The sequence below is a fragment of the Carcharhinus amblyrhynchos genome, chromosome 6, assembly GCF_965287045.1.
Source record: "Carcharhinus amblyrhynchos chromosome 6, sCarAmb.v2.hapA, whole genome shotgun sequence".
Classification (NCBI taxonomy): domain Eukaryota; kingdom Metazoa; phylum Chordata; class Chondrichthyes; order Carcharhiniformes; family Carcharhinidae; genus Carcharhinus; species Carcharhinus amblyrhynchos.
Window position 1 is genome coordinate 48012927 of NC_137329.1, and position 24272 is coordinate 48037198.

Genomic DNA, 24272 nt, shown 5'->3' on the forward strand with positions numbered 1-24272 from the left:
CAATAAGATCTCAACTGATTGTGCCTTCAATTCCATGTTCCACCTACCCTGATAACCTTTGACTCCCTTGTTAGAGAAGAGTCTATCTCTGCCTTAAAAATATTGATTGACTCTGCCTCCACTGCTTTTTGAGAAAGAAAATTTCAAAGATTCATGACTCTAAAGAGAAGATTCTTCTCAACTTCATCTTAAATGGGAGGACCCTAATTTTCAAACTGTAACCCCAAATTCTCATCCCTCCCACATGCTTTCAGGATTTGAAGACCCCTTTGGATTTTGGATGTTTTGGTAAGATCACACCTGAAATCTTCTAAACTCCAATGGATACATGTCTAGCATTTCCAATCTTCCATGAAAGTTAACACCACCATACACCCCATCCCCTACATTTATATTCCTTTTCCCTTGCAATAAACGACATTATCCATTTACCCCCCCCCCCCCAATCAATAAACTTGGACCTACATAACGTTAGTAAGAAGTCTTACAACACCAGGTTAAAGTCCAATGGGTTTATTTGGCAGCACTAGGTTTCAGAGCCTCAAGCTCCTTCATCAGGTGAGTGAGGACTTATGTTCACAAACAGGGCATATAAAGACACAAATTCAATTTACAAGGTAAATGGTTGGAATGCGAGTCGTTACAGGTAATCAAATCTTAAAGGTACAGACAATTTGAGCAGAGAGAGGGCCAAGTTAAAGAGGAGTGTATTGTTTCGAGCCAAGACAGTTCGTGAGATTTTGCAAGCCCAGGCAAGTCGTGGTGGTCACAGATAGTGTGACATGAACCCAAGATCCCTGTTGAGGCCATCCTCATGTGTGTGGAATTTGGCTATCAGTTTCTGCTCAACGATTCCGTGTTGTCGTATGTTGTGAAGTCCGCCTTGGAGAACATTTACCCAAAGATCAGAGGCTGGATGCCCGTGACTGCTGAAGTGTTCCCTGACTGGAAGGGAACACTCCTGCCTGGTGATTGTTGAGCGGTGTTCATTCATTCATTGTCGTAGTGTCTGCATGGTCTCCCCAATGTACCATGCCTCGGGACATCCTTTCCTGCAGCATACCAGGTAGGCAACATGCTATATAAAGTACTACAACAGACTACATAATGTTACCTGGTTCAGGTACCAAGACACTCTGATCCCTCAGAGTTCTGCAATCTCCCTCAATGTAAATAATATGCAGCTTTTCTAATTTTCCTAAGAGAACAAGTTCACATTTTCCCATAATATGCAGTTTTTGGACATCAGGAGGAGAGTTACTTGCTGCAGTTTTCCCAGCCACAGTATTTATATGGCTGATCTAGTTCATTTATGGTCAATGGTAATGCCCTGGATGTGGATAGGAAATTCAATGCTGGTGATGCTATTGAATATCAGGGAGATGGTTAGATTCTCTCTTCTTGGAGAACACTAAAGAAATGTTTTGAAGTACTGTGTTTTTAAGTGAGCCCCACTAATCAGTGATATTTTTTTTTATTGACATTGACATGCCAATCTCCAATTTGAAATCCTCACCAAAATTGTGAATGTAAATGAAATAATTCAATTTCAAAACGCAAGATTATCTAATCTCACCTACCATTTTAGGAGAAGGGACTCTTTTGCTTAGGAATAAACAAGCTTGAACTTAATGAGCAGATATTTTTCATTTTGACATAGATGGGAAACCGCATTTTTGTGTGATTTCTCAAAAACAACACCCTGTCTCAACATAAAAGTGAAACTGACAATGACGAGAAAACACATTGAAAACGATCTTATCAAACAAATTCTAAGTGCTGACTGAGCTTAAAAATGGGAAAGAACTAAATTTTTTTGGGAATGTTAAAAGTTGAATCTTACCTCACTCTGCAGGGGAAGGGGACAGGTCCTAAACTCATCAAAAGCTGGTAGATAATAGCAGAGAGCGCCATTGCACATGCTCAGATTCTGTGTTCTGTGAACACAGATATTTGTCGGTCACTGCCTCCTCCAGCTATCGCTAGCCTTCATGGCCAAACACCTTCCCCCTTTTAGGCCTCACTCCCTTGGCACTGGTCAGTTCCCAGTGGGTACTCCCAATGTGCCAGGCTGACAGTAACAGGGTGCCAGGCTGGAACTGCCCAAGGGGCATGCCCCCCTCTGCCCAACCTCCTGGGGGTCCTATCCACTGGCGAGTCCTTGACGGCTGGTTCCCATTGGTGGGGACCATACATGATCTTCATCAGTGAGGATCTACACCGGTGAGGCCGCAAAGGCAAGTGAGCCTGGACAATTATGTCCTGGGCTCACTTTGTAATATTTAAATTCTATTTTGAAAAGAATTTAAATATTGAGATCAGGGCACGAGGCTGATCTTGCTGGAAATCCAGTGCCGGTAAGATTGTGAGAAGCAAGAAACAATCTTTGTTTCTTTTACTTAGATCCTTTGAACTTATGGGGATTTATGTCTCAAAAGAATCATCCAAATTGTGGAACTCACTGTTATAAGACTCTCCTGGTTGAGGACTGAAGATTTCTAAGCTTTTCCTGTTGAGGCTGACAACCATTTAGAGTGCACTATACAATACAATCAGTTAGAATTGCAGCTTTTCAATGTTTGTGAACTGTTGAGGTAAATCAGAAGTTGAAGCACTCAATTCTGTTCTGAGATTTCGTTGTTATCAGAGACTCATTATTTAGTCAGTCAACTTGACTGTGAAGATATGCAAATCAATCTGATGATTGTTTGTACGGGACTGATTTAGAAACCTGTGTTTTTTAGCACCATGTTTTCTGAAACATTTTACATTCAGTGCAATAATATAATTCAATATATCATTAGACTGTCTTCAAACAGACAAAACATTGGCAGGCCAATTTCCAAAACTTCACACAACTGTTGAACGATAATCTGAGATTTCTGTTGACGACAAACTGAAAGAAAGAATTCATTTCAATAGCATTAGAAAACATACATATTTTTCTGAGAATTCTGAAACTTTTTTTTGCAGCACCAGTTTACATTAGTATCCAACAGTGCATCTCAAAGCCAATCCACGGTTATGAAAGCTGATATTTCTTTGATTATATCATTTAATGGAACTATCCAATATTCCTTCAATTTTGGAATGAACATTACCTGTCCAATCTTAATACAATCCTAATCATGGAATCGGATACAAATCTGATTTTGCTACTCATTAACATTGCAATAATCTAGACATAAATGCCATGATCTATTTGATTTTGGTACCATTACATAGCTGAGCTCTAGCTAAGTAAATTGGTTCAGTAATGTAATTTTCTATCATGAACTTGAACTTTTCCCTCACGTGGGTTAACTTCTCCAGATTGAGTCTAAGGATATTGCTTCTGGCCAATGATGTTTTCTCTGGGTGATTAAAGAGAAAGTCAACATTGTCCTAGATGACTATAGGTTGCTCTTCCCTTTGAGGAGGAAGAATTGACTCATAAAAACATAGAAAATAGTTGCTGGAGAAAGCAATTCAGCCCTTTGAGACTGCTCCACCATTCATTATGGTCATGGTTGATCATCCTGTTCCCATATCCTTTGATTCCCTTTGCCTCAAATGTTATATCTAACTGTTCCTTGAAAACATTTAATGTTTTGGCCTAAACTACTTTCTGTGGTAATGAGTTCCACAAGCTAACCACTTTCTGGGAAAAGAAGTGTCTTCTCATCCCTGTCCTAAATGGTCTAGCCTGTATCCTCAGACTGTGACCCCTGGTTCTAGACACCTCATTAACTCCCACTTACCTGATGAAGGAGCAGTACTCCGAAAGCTAATGGCTTTTGCTACAAATAAACCTGTTGGAGTTTAACCTGGTGTTGTGAGACTTCTTACTGTTTAGACCTCCACAATCAGTAACATCCTCTGGCATCTATACTGTCTGTTAAAATTTTAAAAATTTCTATGAGATTCCCCCCTCATTCATCTGAAATCGAGCAAATACAAACCTAACCAACTTAACCACTTCTCATATGTCAGTCTTGCCATCCCAGTAATCAGTCTGGTAAACCTCTGCACTCTCTGTAGAGCAAGAATATCCTTTCTCATATAAGGAGATGAAACTGCACACAATATTCTGGATGTGGCCTTAACAAGGCCCTGTATAATTGAAGAAAGGCATCCTTGGTCCTGTACTTGAATCCTCTCACTATGAAGGCCAATATACCATTTGCCCTTTTGCTGCCTGTTGCACTGCATGTTTAACTTTCGTGACATCCACTGGCTTCCCTTCATCATCTCTACTAGTTACACCCTTGAAGAACACCACTAGATTCGTCAAGCCTGATTTCCCTTTCATAAATCCATGCTGACTTTGTCCAATCCTGCAACTGTTTTCCAAGTGTTTTGCTATAAAATTTTTGATAATGGATTCTAGAATTTTCCCCACTATTGACATCTAGCTCACTAGTCTGTAATTCCCTGTTTTCTGTCTATCTCTGTTTTTAAATAGTGGGGTTACATTAGCTACCCTCCAATCTGGAAGAGCTGTTCCACAAACTATAGAATCTTGGAAGATGACCATCAATGCATCCACTATTTCTCAGGCCAGCTCCTTAAGTATTCTGGGATGTAAATTATCAGGCATTGAGGAATTATCAGCCTTCAATCCTATCAGTTTCCCCAACACCATTTTTCTACTAATACGATCTCCTGCAGTTCCTCCTTCTCACTAAATCTTGTGTTCCCCAACATTTCTGATATCTTATTTGTGCCCTCCTTTGTGAAGATGGAATCAAAGTATGTATTCAGTTGGTCAGCCATTTCTTTGTTCCCTATTATAAATTCCCCTGTTTCTAACTGTAAGGAACCTAAATTTCTCTTCACCAATCTTCTTTCCTCACATACCTATTGAAACTTTTAAAATCAATTTTTACGTTCCATGCTAGCTTGCTCTCATACTCTATTTCCCCATCTTAATCAGTCCCTTGGTCCTCCTTTGCTGAATTCTAAACTGTTCCCAATCCTCAGATCTGTTGTTTTTCTTGACCAATTTGTATGCCTCTCCCTTGGATCTAATACTATCCCTAATTTCCCTTGTAAGCCATGGTCTGACCAATTTTCCAGTTTTACTTCTGAGCCAGACAGGAATAAACAATTGTTGCAGTTCATCCATGTGCTCCTTGAACATCTGCCATGCCTATCCACCATCATCTCCTTAAGTAACATTTCCCAATCTATCATTGCCACTCGTGCCTCATATCATTGTAGTTTCCTTTATTAAAATTCAGTATCCTAGTCTCAGAATCAACTATGTCATTCCACTTGATGAAAAATTCTATCATGGTCACTCATTTCCTAGGGGTCTTGCTCAACTAGATTGCCAATTATCCCTTTCTCATTACACTATACCCAGTCTAGAACAGCCTGCTCTGTAGTTGGTTTCTCAACATATTGGTACAGAAAACCACCCTGTATACATTCTAGGAGTTCCTCCTCTACGATATGGTGACTAATTTATTTTGACTTCTGGTCTATTAATATAAATCAATTCATGAGTTTGTAATAGCTTTCATAAGTTACCATGACAGTTTACTGGAACATAACTTCATACTATATCTAAATTTTTAAGCTCCTCCTTATTATTGAATCTGATTACTGGAGGGTCAACTTGGAATTTTCCACTTCTGATTCATTCTCCATGAGTTCTGATATTCTTATTCCGTTCTCTACATCTTTTACTACTGTGAATACACTCCTTTCCTGATCATCTTCTCTGTCATAATATTGCTTTATCATATTAACGTGACACACCCGCTGACTTTTTCATCTATCTGGTGTACTTGGTATATGCTTTATATCATTGAGTTTCTTTTTGATTTGATGAAGTCCGATGAATTTCACTCTTAACAGTTCACCAGAGACAGGGAACAATATTAATACTGTGGTGAAATCTTACCAAAAAATGGCAAGGTATTGTTTCTGGTGTGAAGACTAACATGTTTCTCTAGAGAAAATGGGAAGTTTTCTCTCCAGATTTTACGACACCACCCAGAAAGAAACAAGGGGATGATTCATAAAGTGGGGGCGAGGCCTAAACATTCTGTTAAAATCCAGCTGCACCTTTTTAAAAGGGCATCCCAATCAGAGCAGCAATGACCCCCATCCCCACTCCTTCACTAAAGTCTCAGAGGCTCCCCTCCCACATCACTCATCGGAGCCAGTATTCACTCCAATCCCTACACCCCACCCCCCATTAAAATGTAACCATTGATAACATTGGATCTGTTGTAGTGTGACCAATGGTAACATGCTGTAAGGGTGAGCTGACCGAGTAAACTATGTAACCAATGACATGATGTGGTGGTCAGCTGACTCAGTACAAATAAGAAGCTGCTGAGGTTTGTGGGAACTTGGAATGGCCAAGGATGAAGCCTCAAGTGTTGAAGTAATGAAGTTTCTTTATTAAACCTTTTTCTTTTGACTGCATTGGAGTAAATCTTGTTTTATTTTATTGCCTACAACTTAAGAGTCCCTTCAGGTGGATCAACACCCCCTCCTCCAGATCATCAGTGCCCACCCCCTGCCTTGTGATCAGCAGCCCCTCCACCGCCCTCCCCAAATGATCATCGGAGGCATCCCTACTTGTCTGTCTGCTCCTGGGCCACAATCACATCTGCATGAATCCACACCCCCATCCCAAATGAGCCTCCCACTGATGCCTGCCTCCTGGCAGTGGTTGGCATTGTCAAATTGACGTGGACCAATCTGTGCCAAGGGGAAGCAGAGAACTGCGAGGCCATGTTCCTCCTCCTCTCCTCCCTCCACCCCACCCCAGGGATTATATTTACTTTTATGTCCCTGAGGAGACCCCCACAACAGATTCAGGCCAGTTACGGACATCACCGGTGAGGGTCAGGGAAGATCCAAATTCGAGTACTTTTAGATCTTGAGCCCCCGCTGGCATTCGCACAGATGATGAACATAACCTCAACATTTCAACCTTTATACCTGATGTAGCTTTCATTGCTTTTTGGGCAATTTTCAAATACTCTTTGGCCAACTCACATGCTTTGGTTAATCTTTCTCAGATATTTCACATGCAAGTCAAAAGTACAGGCCGCAATCTTACAAAAAAGATTCCAAATGAACAAAAAAAGGGAGAGAATCATATGATTGCTGGCTGCGGAGTTAGCAGTGTCTCTCCCCCTTCACCACCACCCCCCACTCCCCCCCGCCCCCGCCCCGCCGATTGTGGCTGCAGAGCACACAGCCACTCGCCATCAATCGCAGTTGCAGAGCACAGATTCCTGCCCCCACCCCAATCACCAGGCTTGGATGGCTCCCTTCAGGCTCCCACCCCCTCCCATTTGGTCCTGCCCCCCCCGCAGGCCCTGACCCCTCAGGCACTGGCTGGTGCCCAGCGGGCACATAGCCATCGTGCCAGGCTGCCACTGCCAGAGTGCCTGGTGTGCATTGCCAGGTTGGCAGTGTCAGGCTGGCACTCCAAAGACCTCTTTGGGGGGCTCAATGGTTTCTAGTCCCACCGGCATGGCCATTATGACAGGACCCCGTTTTTGAGAACCATACATGATTACATGATCCTCTCCAATGAGGACCTTCACCGGCAAGGCCACAGAGACAAGTGAGCTCGGACAATTGTGTTTCACTTTTAAATTCTATTTGAAATCTCACTGGATATCTGGTGCCAGTAAGATGGCAAGAAATCGGACGCGAACCTAATTTCTTGGCTCTGTCATGATCTTGCCGGCTCGCCCTACCCATTGGCCAGTGGGGCAAGATGGTAAGATCACCCCCATGATCTTTATAGTTTGATTCCATCTTTCTAATACTCCTTGTGATTGTGGATGATAAACTGAAGAGAAAAGTTCTTTGATTCCCAAATTATTCAATAATTCTTTGAATATTTGCAACATAAAATTTAGTCTGATTTATTTCTTTAGGTAATTCATATCCTACTTAATCTAATAAGACCCCAGCAAAAATTCTTCAAAAGTTCATATCGGAATTAAGTGCACAGGCTTAATTGATGATTGGTGTTTCCCCACTACCTGGCATGTTTGGCAGAATTTAGCCATGTCTTTAAGCTTGATCAATAAAAAGGTTTGAATATTTTAGTTTGCAATTTTCTAATTCCTAAGTGACCTGTCATTGGAATTTTGTGAGCCATTCAATTTTGTTATGATATTCAGATGGAACTACCACTTGAGGTATTACTGTCCACTCCCATCTGTTGGTATTTGAGGTGGTCTTCATTTCCTTATTAGCACTTTGTCTTTTAAATAATAACACTTGGGTATTGGAGCTGATTCTGTCTCTGAGTAGGATGTTTGATAAAGCTCTCTCAACTGGGGATCAACCTTTTGTATTTCTGCAAAAGAAGATGGGCTAAGCATGTTAACTTTATTCTCTTTAGCTTGTTGCTTTTTGCTTAAGATTTCAAAAATGGTGTTAGATAACCTGATTATCTACATCATCCCTCTTTTGTGTAGATTCTTCCTCTTCCTGTTTTAATATTATGGGCCTGAAATCTAATCATGACAGAGTCAGGACACAATCCAGGATATTCCTCCTGTTTCTTTCATTTCCACTGGTTGCTCTAATACACTTGAGTATGCGAAGCATAGCAGCTACTGAGGGAACATGGTCACTGTGGGAGGGAGTGTGTGACCTGGTGCCTGGTGTTGGCAGAGACCAGTGTATGAATGGATTTGGGGTGTGGGGAGGTGGGGAGGTGAAGCTCCCCTCTGCTTGTAATAGTTAAATCGTTATGCAATGGCAAATCAGTGGGGACGTGCTACTGGAGCAATGCAAAACACATGGAAATGAAAACTAATACTAATAAGCTGTAAGATTTGGACCAAAAGCACACCAACACCATCGACATTCAACACTGTTTTTCATGCCAGAACCATCACTTTGCCATTTTCATGGTAAGATTGCGCCCATTGTGTATCACCCTTTAAAGCATTTCAGTAGTCTGCAAATTGCTCTTATGACAGACCAGTAGCTGTGCCTATCAGGACACCCTGTGACATTAAAGACCAGTAAAAAGTCTGACAACACCAGGTTTTAGTCCAACCTATTTATTTGATAATATACTCACAAGCTTTCGAGGGGACTGCCTCTTCGTCAGGTGAATGGAGAGTTCTGGCCTCAGACAGAGCATATAAAGCACAGACCGCCTTGGAGAATGCTTACCCAAAGGTCAGAGGCTGAATGCCCGTGACCACTGAAGTGTTCGCCAACAGGAAGGGAACAGTCTTGCCTGGTGACTGTCGAGCGATGTTCATTCCCTATATGGACAAGCCCTCCGTATACGCAGGATTTGCTCAGATGAGGAGGATCGTGACAGACACCTCCAGACCCTGAAAGATGCCCTCGTAAGAACAGGATATGGTGCTCGACTCATAGATCGGCAGTTCCGATGCGCCACAGCGAAAAACCGCACCGATCTCCTCAGAAGGCAAACACAGGACACAGTGGACAGAGTACCCTTCGTCGTCCAGTACTTCCCCGGAGCGCAGAAGCTACGACATCTTCTCCGGAGTCTTCAACATATCATTGATGAAGACGAACATCTCGCCAGGGCTATCCCCACACCCCCACTTCTTGCTTTCAGACAACCACACAACCTCAAACAGACCATTGTTCGCAGCAAACTACCCAGCCTTCAGGAGAACAGTGACCACAATACCACACAACCCTGTCACAGCAACCTCTGCAAGACATGCCGGATCATCGACACGGATACCATCATCACACGTGAGAATACCATCCACCAGGTACATGGTAAATACTCTTGCAACTCGGCCAACATTGTCTACCTGATACGTTGCAAGAAAGAATGTCCCGAAGCATGGTACACTGGGGAGACCATGCAGACGCTACGACAACGGATGAATGAACATCGCTCGACAGTCACCAGGCAACACTGTTCCCTTCCTGTTGGCGAACACTTCAGTGGTCACGGGCATTCAGCCTCTGACCTTCGGGTAACCATTCTCCAAGGCGGCCTTCACGACACACGACAGCGCAGAGTCGCTGAACAGAGACTGATAGCCAAGTTCCGCACACATGAGGACGGTCTCAACAGGGATCTTGGGTTCATGTCGCACTATCTGTAACCCCCGTGACTTGCCTGGGTTTGCAAAACCTCACTTACTGTACTGTCTGGAGACAATACACATCTCTTTAAACTGTGATCAGTGCTCCTTCCACTCACATTATCAGCCACTTCAGGTCTTGAACAGCAGGTTAGGTGTAAGGATTCGCATTTTAATCAGTAATCTCTAAACTGTCTGTGCTTTATATGCTCTGTCTGAGGCCAGAACTCTCCATTCACCTGACGAAGAGGCAGTCCCCTCGAAAGCCTGTGAGTATATTATCAAATAAATAGGTTGGACTAAAACCTGGTGTTGTCAGACTTTTTACTGTGTTTACGCCAGTCCAACGCCGGCATACCCATATCATGACATTAAAGACCAAGCATGCTTTGACCACTTAAACTTTGCAGCTATCTTTTCAAATGAGGTGAAATATCTTTCAACTCTACCCATTGTAAACTTGAGCACTAAATGAAGATTTCCTGTGCTGTGCTGTTCTTTGTTTACTTGAATCAAAATTTTCAGTGGAACCATAGTCTCCCTCTGGACTCCTATATCTTCATAGAATCCTACAGAGCAGAAGGAAGCCATTCGGCCCATCGTGCCTGCATCAACCACAATTCCACCCAGGCCCTATCCCCACAAACCCATGCATTTTGCCCTAATGCAATTTACCACTCAATCTAACCTGCACGTCTTTGGACATCTTCTTTCTTCCTTTATTCTAGATTTTTCTCCAGTCAAGTTGTATTGTTTGATTTCTTTCTCTCTTTGAAATTCAAGCTTAAGTTTTTGCTTTTCTGTTTCTTTTGCTCTTGCCCTTTCCTCCAATTCTGTTTTTTTTTCAGTTTCTCTAGTTTCCAACTTCAAAATTCTGCATTTCCCTGTCTTTTTATATTTCAAACTATTTAATTTCTTTTTCTTTTTCTATTTCAAGTTGCTTCATTTGCAACTGATTTTTTGCTGACTCTAGCTCTGATACACCATTTTCAGGTTTCTATTATTTTAAATCTAAATGCTGGGCAATTAATAGAATCATATAATTCTTACAAGATCCTGCTTTTATTTCGACTTTCAATTTATCTGTTAGTTCTCTTAGTGTAACTTTAGTCAAGGATTCAAATAATCCAGTTGCATTTTCTATTTTCAGAAAAGTCTTAGCAACAGTCAAAGCAATTTTTGAGTTCCAAACGGTATAAAATACTTCTAAGCAAATCTTGCTTCTATGCACAGTCCTTTACATATTCATTTCTTTACAGATTTCTTCACAGATCTCACTTAAATCCAAGGATTTTTGATTCTGCAAGAATCCCCATTTTGTTGCAATCCCAGCTGGACAAGTCAAATGCCAGAGTGAAATCTGACTTGATGGATCCAAATTTTGTTTGTCTTTTAACACGAATAAATATTTATTAAACATGAACTATATTACACCAAAAAAAAGGCTAGAAAGTATACTCAGTATAAACACAAAAAAAAAATCAAACACACCATTCCCTTTATCTGAACAATACCTTGCAGAGACAAAACCCAGTGAAGATATACCACTTTTTTAACAACAAGGCTTGTTGCTTAGGCTGGTTCTGTTACAAACAGTTTTATTCCAGCTGATTTCTGAGCATTCACTAGATGCTTTCTCCCTAAATGGTATCTCGCCCAAAAATCAAACGCTAAACTCACTACTATTTAAGGTGTGGAGCAAAGTCCAATTTCCTTAGAACTGCTGTCTTCAATCTCTGACATACATAGACATTCTGAACTTAATTTCCATCTCTCTGTGTCCCATTGTCACTAGGCAACAGCATAATTTTTTCCACCATGTGTTTCTTTTTCAAATTCACTAAATCTCCAATTCCTTTTTGACCCATCTCTTCACCTCAATGGTTGTAAAACCTCATTAAAACTATGTATACAAACAAATTCAGAAAATCTAACCTTTTCATTTGGAGATCCTCCAGACTTCCTGACGCCAAGCTCTCAAAAAAAATCTAGAACTATTTTTAACTTTTTTCCACATATAACTATAAATACAAAATAAACTTTAAAGTTTTACGCTGTCCCTAACGAAACCCATTTGGATTCATAGTGACAATTAGTGTAACACAAACTTACTTCAGTTCCAGCTTTAGTCGTTCAAGTGTATTGTTAAGATTCTTGTTTCTCACTGAGACTGGCACATCAGGAACAAACCAAGCTACAATGTACTTGGTGCAAATAACAACGTTCTGAAACAGAAATAAAAATGGTTCTTTGATTTAGCATTTTTGTTCTTGTACAAAAAGCTATCATACTTCAGTAATGATGATATTTCATAACATATAAATCCTCAAACTATATTTACCTCAAGCAAAGCACCAGCATTTATTACTGCGTAATAAGCACCACACGATCTAGAGGTTTCCACAATTTATTACTGTGTAGCAATATGGAGAAGAAAGCCTATTTACCTCAAATAAGACCAGAAAGGCCAAACGAGCAGCAAATATATGCCAGAACTGGACTGTATACTCATTGTTATGAACATTTCTGTAATCACGATACCTGAGAAGGAGGCATAGTATAAGCAATCAAAAGTTGAGCTGAAGCAATTAGCAGTGCCAAATAAATGTACTGAGAAGCACTAGTCAGAAAACCAATTGGTCAGGATCTTGCCAAATGTACTGAGATTGCATCTATCATTGACTCATGTCAGCCCTTGGGTTAAAAACTTATAAAATGTTGGTCTACAGGCTGAACTTGGGCCTCCTAAGTGGTCAACAGCACTACTGGGTTGCTCATCAGATATACCTGTGCCAACCTATGCTGGGTCTAAACTGAGGGCTGAACTTGTCGAAATGCTCCACTGTAGAGTTCCCAACGCTGACCCATCCCACGCCAGTGGCCATATTCGAAGTTGGCAGATGTTGTAACCCTCCCCCCAACAAGTCAGCATAAAGTGAGTCTGGACTAATATCTGTTTTTACATGTACTATCTTAAATAACGTTCATCTAAAGAATTGGTCTAAAGGATGCACTGCAACAAATCATCGAGGTTAATGGGGCGGATGGGAATGTGAGGGATGATGTAGGTGGATGGGCATGTGGCGGATGATCAAGTAGGAGGAGCTGGGATGCCTGGGGTGATAGTGGGGTGGGGAAAGGGGATGGGGATGTTGGGCAAAGGGGGTGCGGGGAGAAGGGATGGGGACGTCAGTGAGGGGTAGGCGGATAGGGCTGAGATACTTACTTGGTGGGGAGGGATTCATTCTTATTTGTGGAGTCGGTTCTCAGCTCTAAGAATCCCTGGCCTGCCAGAATGAAAGCATAAACCCTGCCGACTTTTTTTTTAGATGTTAAAGTGGCAAGATCTGGAGAGAGGAGACCAGTGGAACCAGACAATTTCACGCCAGTTTCTCATCAGAACTGACACTTTGCCAAATTCTGGTAAGATCGTCCCCACTATCCTCTCATGTCAATAAGGAAAGACCAATATCACATTCAATCAACAAAAAAATCCCTCTCATTAAGCTTCTTTCAAGATTATATAGTCCAGGTTTTTCATCAAAACACTGTTCTCAGAGAATAAATTGGTGTAATGGCCCTTTCAAAGCTCCATAAATTCTCAAAAGTTTCTTTTTTTGTAATTTCTTGGTTTCCACAACTTCTAGTTCAGTATCAAATTTAAACAGGAAATTTTTGAAGTAGTCAGCAAGTCTAACAGTATCCATGCTGAAAGAAACAGTTGGCAAAGATCACAGTTGTCTGTGATCTTTCATCAAAATTCTAATTTATCTTCTCTGAATTTGGCCAAAGTACATTCATTTATCTAACAAGATATTCATGGATTGAAGAGTAATAGATTAGTTTCTCCCATTCAGTTTTAAAAGACGATGTCCACTATGAAGCCAAACCACATTAACCAGGAACGTAACTGATTTGAGACATTGGGACCTAGGAACAGGAATAGGTCATTTAGCTCCTTGAGATAACTGATGATCTGTGACCTAACGCCCACGTAAGTGCCATTATTTCATATCTTAGTATCTTTCATTAACAAAATATTAGATTTAAAATTAACAATTTCAGATTTAAAATTAACAATTAATCAAGCATTAGTTGACATTTAGGGAAGAGAATCCCAAAATTCTACTGTCTTTTATGTTGTGTTTATAAATTTGATACTGAACTAGAAGTTTTGGAAACCGAGAAATTACAAAAAAAGAAACTTTTGAGAATTTATGGAGCTTTGAGAGGGCTATTAAACCAATTTATTCTCTGAGAACTGAGTTTTGAGGGAAAACCTGGACTATATAATCTTGAAAGAAGCTTAATGAGAGGGATTTTTTTGTTGATTGAATGTGATGTTGGTCTTTCCTTGTTGACGTGAGAGGATAGTGGGGACGATTTTGGCAAAAGTGTCAGTTCTGATGAGAAACTGGAGTGAAATTGTCTGGTTCCACTGGCCTCCTCTCTCCAGACCTTGACACTTTAACATCTAAAGACGTCTACCATCTTTTATGTTTTGTGTTTCCTGATTTTATTCCTGAAAAATCTGGCTCTAATTTTTAAGCCATACCCTCTAATCCTAGATTCCCCAGTGGAAATGTTTTCAGCTCAACAACAGTTGTTGTTTCTGATAATTATCCATTTATTTGTTGCAAACTGCAAATGTGTAAACATTGAGTTGCTGTGTGCATGCCACACTCAGCTCTTAACACTTTGCTTAACCTCACAACTGCAAGAGGTCCACATTGAGCAAGGTAACTGGAAGGTGTTGTGTACGTTGGGGACGTAACCCTTTTAAGGTCATGTGATCCTAGGTGTCTGGAGATCTGCTGGGGACCATCCTGGGAGGTTAGTAGAAACTGGAGAGTGGAGTGAATGAGACTTGCAAACATGTCTTCCCCGATGTCTGTCTATGGAGTCAGTTCTTGGGCCACATCCCGAGAGCCTTGGGAATGTGCCCACGTAAATTTTGCAAGGGCGGTGAAAGGCCATATACTACTGGTGGCCATCGACACATACTCAAAAGTGGCCGGAAATGATATGTATGAAATCGATGACCACAGAAATGACCTGCAAGAGTCAACACCTGTGAGTGACAGCAGTAGTCAGTTCGTATAGCGGGACTTTGCGGAGTACATCAAACTGCATGTAATTCGTCTTGTATAGTCTATGCTCTACCACCCAGAAATAAATGGCTTAGCAGAGTGTTTTTGTACAGTCTATTAAACTTTTCCTGGAGCTTCATGGGGTGTGGGGTCACTGAAGCAAAGATTAAACAAGTTCTTAAATGTGTACAGGAACAATCCCTATGCAACAATCACCTATGCACCCCAGCAGCATTGATGTTTGGGAGACAGCTGGATACAATGTTTGACCTACTGCGGCTGGTTAAGATAAGACAAAAAGAGTGGTGGAGAGAAACCATGAGATGCAGAAAGCCCTTCAGGCCTAGCATACCAAGATGAGGGCATTCCAAAAGGGTGAGTTGCTATTTGTCAGGAACTACTCTTCGGGCAAAAAGTGGGTTCCAGTTGCGCTTGTGGCCAAGACAGGACCATTGTCCTATACGGTGAAAACTCGGGGTGAGTTGGTTTGGCAACAGTATGCGGACCCACTGCTTGTGGTCCCACATCAAGGGGTCAAAGTGGCATCAGCTACTTCAGAGGTGTTCCAAAAGGCATCAGTGGGGGTACCAAGAGAGGGAGGCATGGAACAAATAGCCATTCCTTCTAATGAGGACACTGGCAGGCCAACACTGACAACTGATGCTGTGCGGGAAGAGGCTTCACAGATTATGGTTTCACTGAGGCCACAATCGCCAGACGTGAACCAAAAGACATTTCCAGCTCCAAGGCTGCAACCCTTACGGGACCGTCATCCCTAAGACAGATTGATTGATTCTTTCTTAATGTGCACTTATTAGAAGGAAGTAGACATTTTTCACAGCATTCATATTTAAAATTCTGTTATCGACTATTGTAATATAATGAACAAAGTTGCTATAATACAGAAACCAAAAATTCTCTTCTATCAATAAGTCAAACTGATCGTAATCTTTTGAAGTTTCATGGTTCCTGAAACTGATTAATGTCCAGGTGATAGATGTACAAATGAGAAAACAAAAGAAAATATGATCATTATGTAAATAATAGTTTCTATCACATTGCACCAGATGAATCCTGTAAAAAGTTTGCAACTATTGTTACTAATTTTATGTAAACAAGTTAGATACTGTTGCTGTTATGGGGAATTGTTGTCTAAGGGAAAGGAGTGTTATGTATGTTGGGAGCATTGCCCCTTTAAGGGAATGGGTCATGTGACTGAGGGTGTCAGGAGATCTACTAGGGACAGGCCTGGGAGGGCAGTATGAGTTGGAAAGTGAAGCAAGTGAAACTTGCAAATAAATAGTGTTCCCACATGGCGGTGATTGGAAGGCCATGTTCAGGTTGGGAGGGAGTGACAGATCTCCCAGTACACTTGTACACAGTGCACTGGGAAATAGGGGCACATGCACAATAGCTCATCAGCCGGCTTCCTAACATGGATAGGCTCCAACTCCTCCCCTACTGGAAAGAATCACATTTTGCCTTTTATTTTCCTAAATGCCACAAGTTAGTGTCTGGAAGCTCACCCATAAAATGGGAGTGGTTCTCTCCCGTTTTTACACTTGTTCAGCACTTAGAAATTTTTTATAAGATCGCCCCCTATATTTTTATATTTCACATATGTATATATCATTCTGACTAACCTATAAAGTTATTGTTTTTTTAAACTGGACAAAGACTTTAAATTGACAGAAGCCATGATGGGCTATCACTCAAACAAATTTGACCAGCATCTTCATTTTTTAAAGGTAATAATGCCTCTGTGACAGCAGCCCAGGGCTTGTACAAGGACCTTTATGTTACCACATGTACATTGTCCTTCTGCAAGGACAAAAGGACCCAGAAACCTCTGTTGAACTTATTACTGGTTGAAACATTAACCATGTTAAGAATCCAGATCAGGAATATCAATTCTATATTCAAAGTGGAGAAATAGCTGTCATGTCACCTAAGAACCCCCAAAAATGCCAGAACCTTTTCTTGTAGAGCTGAAAAATGGCAGACTGCCATTTTCCGTGGAGCAAGCAGCAGCAGAAGAGGGCTCTGTCCAAATTTTTGAATATTTCCCTACCTGCACTGTTTTCTAGTGGAACTTCTGAACTTCTGTACCAGTGCCCACAAGTCTAATTCATCTCTACATGCCTCTCCCATTGTGGAAGTCATCGCTATGGGAAATTGGATTAACCAGCATTAGCTTCAGCCAGCTAAACTATGTGAAGTGACATACCAGTAAACTTTTGATTTTGAACTCTGGACTCCAGTGAAACAATAATTTTTTTTGAGTGTAGTCTTTGTCCTGTATACCTCTTTCTGTTCTCTGTCCTGTCTTTGTCATATGAATGAAAAGGAAGCCACATCATTGCCCCTCTTAGATTTGAAGCAGCGCAAATAAATAAATCATGTGAATTTGTTTGAAGTTGGGTTATTAGTAGAGAATTGGATCACACCAAAACTGAGGCATTGGGAAAATACCCCACCAACTATAAAGAAGGAAAATTAAAATCAAAACCATCTTTTTAGGGACAGGTGGAGAGGAGAAATCAGGGCTTTTTAATTAAACCCCACCTCTTGTCCGCAATAGTATAGACAGGGATATAAAGGCTTGACAATATTATACCTGCAGTAGGTTACTTGGAATCCCAGTGACTTTAACCCATTGTCCTTTGGTTCCGTAAGCTGAAAATCTTTCACGTAGAACACAGAGAGGCTGCTATTAACGTATCCCATCAAACAACTGCAAGATAAACAAGTGGTCAAAGGTACATTCAGAAATAAAAGCACACAGAAATGGACAGTGTTGAGTATCAGTGTAGTACAAATTCACATGGACATATTCATCCCAGAGATCTGTGACCTTTTGATGCATATATTCAAAATGATAGGGGAGTCTTACCAAAAAAATGGCAGAATTGTTTCTAGCAAAAAAAACAGCGAGTTTCTCTCCGTGTAGCGGGGAGGGGTGGGGGGGGTGATAAGGCCTCAATATGCTGGATCCACACAAATAGGGGTGCCATCTGTAAAGGATGCCCAAAGCAGAACAGCAATAAACCTGTACCCCATCACTCCGCAATGGTCTCAGGAGTTCCCCTCCCTACCCTCAATTGGAGTCAGCATTTCTCTGTGCCCCCACCCCCCCAATCATTGATCCCTAACCCCACCCCTGATTATTAGCCCCTGCCCCACAGTCGGAGTTGGCATCCACCCAAAAGCCACCATCAACTCCTGCTCTTCCATCCGCTCCTGGCCACCACCACATGCAAATGAAATCCCCCACCTGCCTCTTCCATGAGGCTCATACTGTGGCCTGTCCCAAGGCATAGGTTAGCACTGCGCAATAGTGTCAGTGCCTGGCCATGTCCCTCTTTCCCCAGGGATATACTCAACTTTATGCCCCGGGGAGACCCTCATGACAGGTTGATGTCCAGATGAACAGTTGTAAACCACGCTGATGTGGTGTCATGTTGGTGTGGTTTCACTATATGGTGTGGGGGATGGGGCAGGCGGGGTGTCAATATGTAGCAAGGGAATGAGTCGATGAGATTCAAATGTATAAAGCAGGGTTTACGCCCTTAACATTCTGGTGAGGGGTAGGGTAGATCTAGGGTCATGATTTCGTTGGTGAGAACTGCGACTTATGGATCTTCAGCCCATGCCAGCATTCGCAAGGATGATGAGTGTGGGCTATACTCGCTCTCCACGTACCCATATTTCATAGAGAGCTTAGAATTTTCAGAAGGACAGTCCATAAAAACTGGCCCATTTTCTATTTGCCCCCGTCTGTCCAATTCAGTGAGAGTAATTGTTTCTAACAAGGTCTCCGAAACGGGCGAATACATTTTCAATATCAACAACTATAATTTTTTGAATTCATCTGTGGACGCCACTGGCTAGGCCTTGATTTATTGCCCACCCTAGCTGCCCTTGAGAAGGTGTTTGTGGACTGCCTTCTCGAACTGCTGCAGACACTGAGGTATAGGTACAGACATTGTGCTGTTAGGAGTGTGTTCCAGGATTTCCAGCGACAATGAAGGTATAGCGATGTATTTCCAAATCAGGATAGTGAATGACTTGAAGGGAAACCTCCAAGTAGCAGTGTTCTCAGGTATCAGCTGCTCTTGGCCTTCTAGATGCTAACAGCTGTGGATTTGGAAAGGAGCCTTGGTGAGTTCTTGCACTGCATCCTGTAGATGGTACACATTGCTGCTACTGTTCGTCTCTGGTGGATGGAGGGAATGAATGTTTGTGGAAGGGATACCATTCAAGTGGGCTGCTTTGTCCTGGATGGTGTCGAGCTTCTTGAGTGTTGTTGGAGCGGCACTCACCCAGGCAAGTAGGGAGTATTACATCACAGTCCTGACTTGTGCCTTGCAGACGGTGCACAAGCTTTGGGAGTCAGGAGTGAGTCACTTGCTGCAGAATTCCTAGCCTCTGACCTGCTCATTTAGCCACAATTTTCATATGACTATTCCAATTCAGGTTCAGGTCAATGATGACACTCCAGCTTGTTGGTAGTGGAGGATTTAATGATGGTAATGCCATTGAATGTCAAGGGATGATGGTTAGATTATCTCTTATTGGAGATGGTTATTGCCTGGCACTTGCAAATGGTACTTGACACTTGGCAGCCCAAGCTTGGATATTGTCCAGGTCTTCTTGCATTTGGACATGGGCTACTTCAGTATCTGAGGAGTCATGAATGGTGTTGAACATTGTGCAGTCATCAGCGAATATCCCCACTTCTGAACTTATGATGTAAGAATAGTCATTAATGAACCAGTTGAAGATGGCTGGGCCGAGGATACTACCTTAAGGAACTTCTGCAGTGATGTCCTGGAGCTAAAATGATTGATTGTCAACCACCACAACTATCTTCCTTTGTTGCAGTATGACTCCACCCAACTCTCCCCAACCCCGATTCCCATTGACTCCAGACTTGCAGATTTGCTAGGGCTCGTTGTTGCCATATTTGGTTAAAAGCTGCCTTGCTGTCAAGGCTAGTCACTCTCGTGTCACTTCTGGAGTTCAGCTCTTCAGTCCATATTTTGAACCAACGCTCTAATGAGGTCAAAAACTGAATGATTCAGCAGAATTCAAATTGGGTGTCGCTGAGCAGGCTATTGCTGAGTAAGTGCCGCTTGATAGCACTGTTAATGGCTCCTTCCATCACCTTACTGACTATTGAGAGTATATGATGGGGTGGTAACTGACTGGATTTGCCCTGTTTCTTGTTTGCAAGATGTACTAGGTCACTTTTCCACATTGCTGTGTAGATGGCCATGTGTGTATATGGACAATCAGATGATGGATTTTGAATCATAGAGCTGGCTCATAAAATCATCCATAATATATGTATTTACTGAGATTGTATTTTTAACATAAAGTCTCAATACTGATATATAAATATGTCCTCTTTCTGTGCACGGTGGGACAGCGGTTATCACTGCTGCCTCACAGCACCAGGGACCCAAGTTCAATTCCTGGTTTGGGTCACTGTCTGTGTGGGGTTTGCGCATTCTCCTTGTGTCTGCATGGGTTTCCTCCAGATGTCGCAGTTTTCTTCCACAGTTCAAAGATGTGTGGGTTAGGTTGATTGGCCACACTATGATTGGGGTACTGGGATAGAGCCTGGGTGGGATTGTAGTCAGTACAGACTCAATGGGCTGAATGGCCTCCTTCTGCACTGTAGGGACTTTATGATTCTTTACAACTGATAGACACATAGGTTACAACATACAGCACAAAGATTTTGCAATTCATGGTTCATACTCACTCTTCATTTGAACTGTTTCCACCTGCACATGGACCATATCCATACCTATAAACCAATCGAGGAATGAAATCTGAAGTGATTGAGATCACCAATCCATTACCAATGACAGCCATCACACCGACAACCTCCAGCAACCGTACCCATATCCCTGGAACACAGACACACCAATCATTTTGTTACCACAGACTCAATTAGGTGCTTGGTGAGTACTAAGGTTTATTACCCGTCTAAATTAGGTCTGTGTTTAACTGAGGGATATATGCTTATGTGTAGCCGTAATGATAATAACATTCCAATGAGAAAAGTTTGAATTTTAAATGTGCCAGGTTACAGAGATTTTGTGGGGGGGGAGTTGTCCCAGGTAAGATGTTCTTTCAGAGAGTTAGTGCAGGCTCGATGGGCCAAATGGTCTCCTTCTGCACTTTTGCTTTTCCTTCAGAACTGTAAAGAGCTGTATTACATTTATAACTTAGGGTTTTCCAAACTGGATTCTGAAGGTTGGAATAGCAACCATTTAGAAATATATATAATGTAAACAAGCAAAGTCAGCATGGCTTCATGAAGGGGAAATCATGTCTAATAAATTCATTTGAATTCTTTGAGGTGGTAATGAGCAGGATAGATAAAGAACAACAATAGATGTAATATACTTGGATTTCCAAAAAGCATTCAATTAAGACACCTCACTTGGGTTACTTAATAAGATAAGAGCCCATGGTGTTGGAGGTAGTTCATTGGCATGGTTACAACCATAGAATCCCTACAGTGCAGAAGGAGACCATTTGGCCCATCGAGCCTACGCTAACTTTCTGAAAGAACATCTTACCTGGGACAACTCCCCCCCCACAAAATCCCTGTAACCCAGCACATTTAAAATTCAAACTTTTCTCATTGGAATGTTATAATCATTACAGCTACACATAAGCATATATCCCTCAGTACCATGCAGCAAAACAAAAATTGTTGTTTGGAACCTTACCAATATCTTTTGCTTTTCGTGGTATTGGCCGCCTCTGAAGCACAAGCATCTTTCTTGCATCCAGTCGAATTTCAAATGCATTATTCAGTAATGCAAGTAATGGAGCCAGTGGAAAGGCTGCAACGAATATTGTGGTGAAACCATACTGAATGGCTGAAAAGGAAAAGATAATGATAACATAAGCACAGCAACTACTGGAATAAATGCCTGCACTGAATGAAGAAACATTGAACTCAGTGACTTGAATTTTCAGTTGATTTTTGAGTTTTCAAATATGGCCTCAATTTTTAGAAACCAACTCTCCAGAACATTGGTGTATTACAGTTCTATGGGAACTCAAAACTCTCCAATACCTCATTGAAATGTCCATTTTCCATGCATCAACTCATTGTAAGCTGTTCTATAATAAGGGCATCACAATCAAGTTTAATCCTGGTGTTGCTTAACACCAACTTTCTAGCACAATCATTGGGTGCCAATCATAATCAAAGCTCTGGCACATCCATTACGCCTTCAATAGCCCCGTACCTATATTTCTCTGCTCTGTTATGTCAAAAATTGATTCAATCACCTCTTAGAACACAGAACATTACAGCGCAGAACAGGCCCTTCGGCCCATGATGTTGCGCCGACCAATTAAAAAGCAATGACCCTCTAACCTAAACCAATCCCTTTCCATCCATAAACCTATCCACGGATCTCTTAAACGCCCCCAAACTAGGCGCATTCACAACTGCAGCAGGCAGGGCATTCCAATCCCTCACCACCCTCTGGGTAAAGAACCTACCTCTGACATCCATCCTATAACTACCACCCCTTAATTTAAAGCTATGCCCCCTCGTGCTAGCTTTCTCCATCCAAGGAAAAAGGCTATCACTGTCCACCCTATCTAAACCTCATCATCTTATATGTTTCAATAAGGTCCCCTCTTAGCCGCCTTCTTTCTAATGAAAACAACCTCAAATCCCTCAGTCTCTCCTCATAGGACCTCCCCTCCATACCAGGCAACATCCTGGTAAACCTCCTCTGCACCCTCTCCAATGCCTCCACATCCTTCCTATAATGTGGGGACCAGAACAGCACACAATACTCCAAGTGCGGCCGCACCAGAGTTTTGTACAGTCGCAACATGACGCTGCGGCTCCTAAATTCAATCCCCCTACCAATAAACGCCAAGACACCGTATGCCTTCCTAACAACCTTATCTACTTGATTCCCAACTTTCAGGGATCTATGTACACATACACCTAGATCCCTCTGTTCATCAACACTATTCAGAGTCCTACCATTAGCCCTATACTCTACACATCTGTTATTCCTGCCAAAGTGAATTACCTCACACTTCTCCGCATTAAACTCCATCCGCCACCTCTCGGCCCAGCTCTGCAACTTGTCCAAGTCTCTCTGTAAACTGTGACACCCCTCCTCACTATCTACCACACCTCCGACTTTGGTGTCATCAGCAAATTTACTATTCCACCCAACTATACCCTCATCCAGATCATTTATAAAAATTACAAACAGCAGTGGCCCCAAAACAGATCCCTGAGGCACACCACTTGTAACCAAACTCCATGACGAATACTTACCATCAACCACCACCCTCTGTCTCCTATCTGCTAGCCAATTCCTGATCCAATTAACTAAATCAACCTCAATCCCATACATCTGCATTTTCTGCAGAAGCCTTCCATGGTGAACCTTTTCAAACTAAAGTCCATATATACCACATCAACTGCCTTACCCCCATCCACCTCTTTGGTTACTTTCTCAAAAAACTCAATAAGGTTAGTAAGGCACGACCTACCCTCCACAAAACCATGCTGACTATCTCCAATCAATTCATTACTCTCTAAATAACTATAAATCCTATCCCTAATAATTTTTTCTAAAACCTTGCCCACAACAGAAGTAAGACTCACTGGTCTATAATTCCCGGGGAAGTCTCTGTTCCCCTTCTTAAACAATGGGACAACATTCGCTATCCTCCAAACAACATTTGCTATCCTCTTGGATCCTTCAACAGTAAGCATCTAGTACATTGGAATGCCAGTATGTTTTTGATAATGTTAAGTTTAACTTGTGCCCATTCTAATTCAGAATTATGTCCTCTAATTCTCCAATTCTAACATTGCACAAATTATTCCTGCATCCACACATCAGTTTCCAGATTCTTTTAAAAACATGAATCATGGTCTTGCTCTCTTTTTTGAACGAGAAAGATTCTGTTTCCTCCATTTTTGATCAAAATTCAATGATCTAAAATCTGGAATTATTCTTGTTATCATCTCATAGTCATTTCAACTGCTTCTACTTCTTTAGTTAAGTATGTGATAACCACAGTTCACACATAAGCTCAGTGTTCTTTGGTTTCA

The 24272-nt window shown here is 41.7% G+C and overlaps 1 protein-coding gene across 2 annotated transcripts in view; it reads right to left on the reverse strand.

Moving 5' to 3' along the window:
- Positions 1-497: 497 nt before the first annotated feature.
- Positions 498-24272, reverse strand: part of LOC145343904 (anoctamin-9-like) — a 117118-nt gene continuing 93343 nt past the window's right edge. For both annotated transcript variants that reach the window (XM_080190409.1, XM_080190407.1), the window contains 6 exons: positions 21898-22050; positions 20919-21066; positions 17766-17882; positions 12506-12599; positions 12171-12283; positions 498-2896 (listed from right to left, as the gene is read on the reverse strand). In XM_080190409.1, the coding sequence (XP_080046535.1) occupies positions 2851-2896; positions 12171-12283; positions 12506-12599; positions 17766-17882; positions 20919-21066; positions 21898-22050 (671 nt within the window). In that variant the 3' untranslated portion in view covers positions 498-2850. The remainder of the gene's footprint in view (positions 2897-12170; positions 12284-12505; positions 12600-17765; positions 17883-20918; positions 21067-21897; positions 22051-24272) is intronic.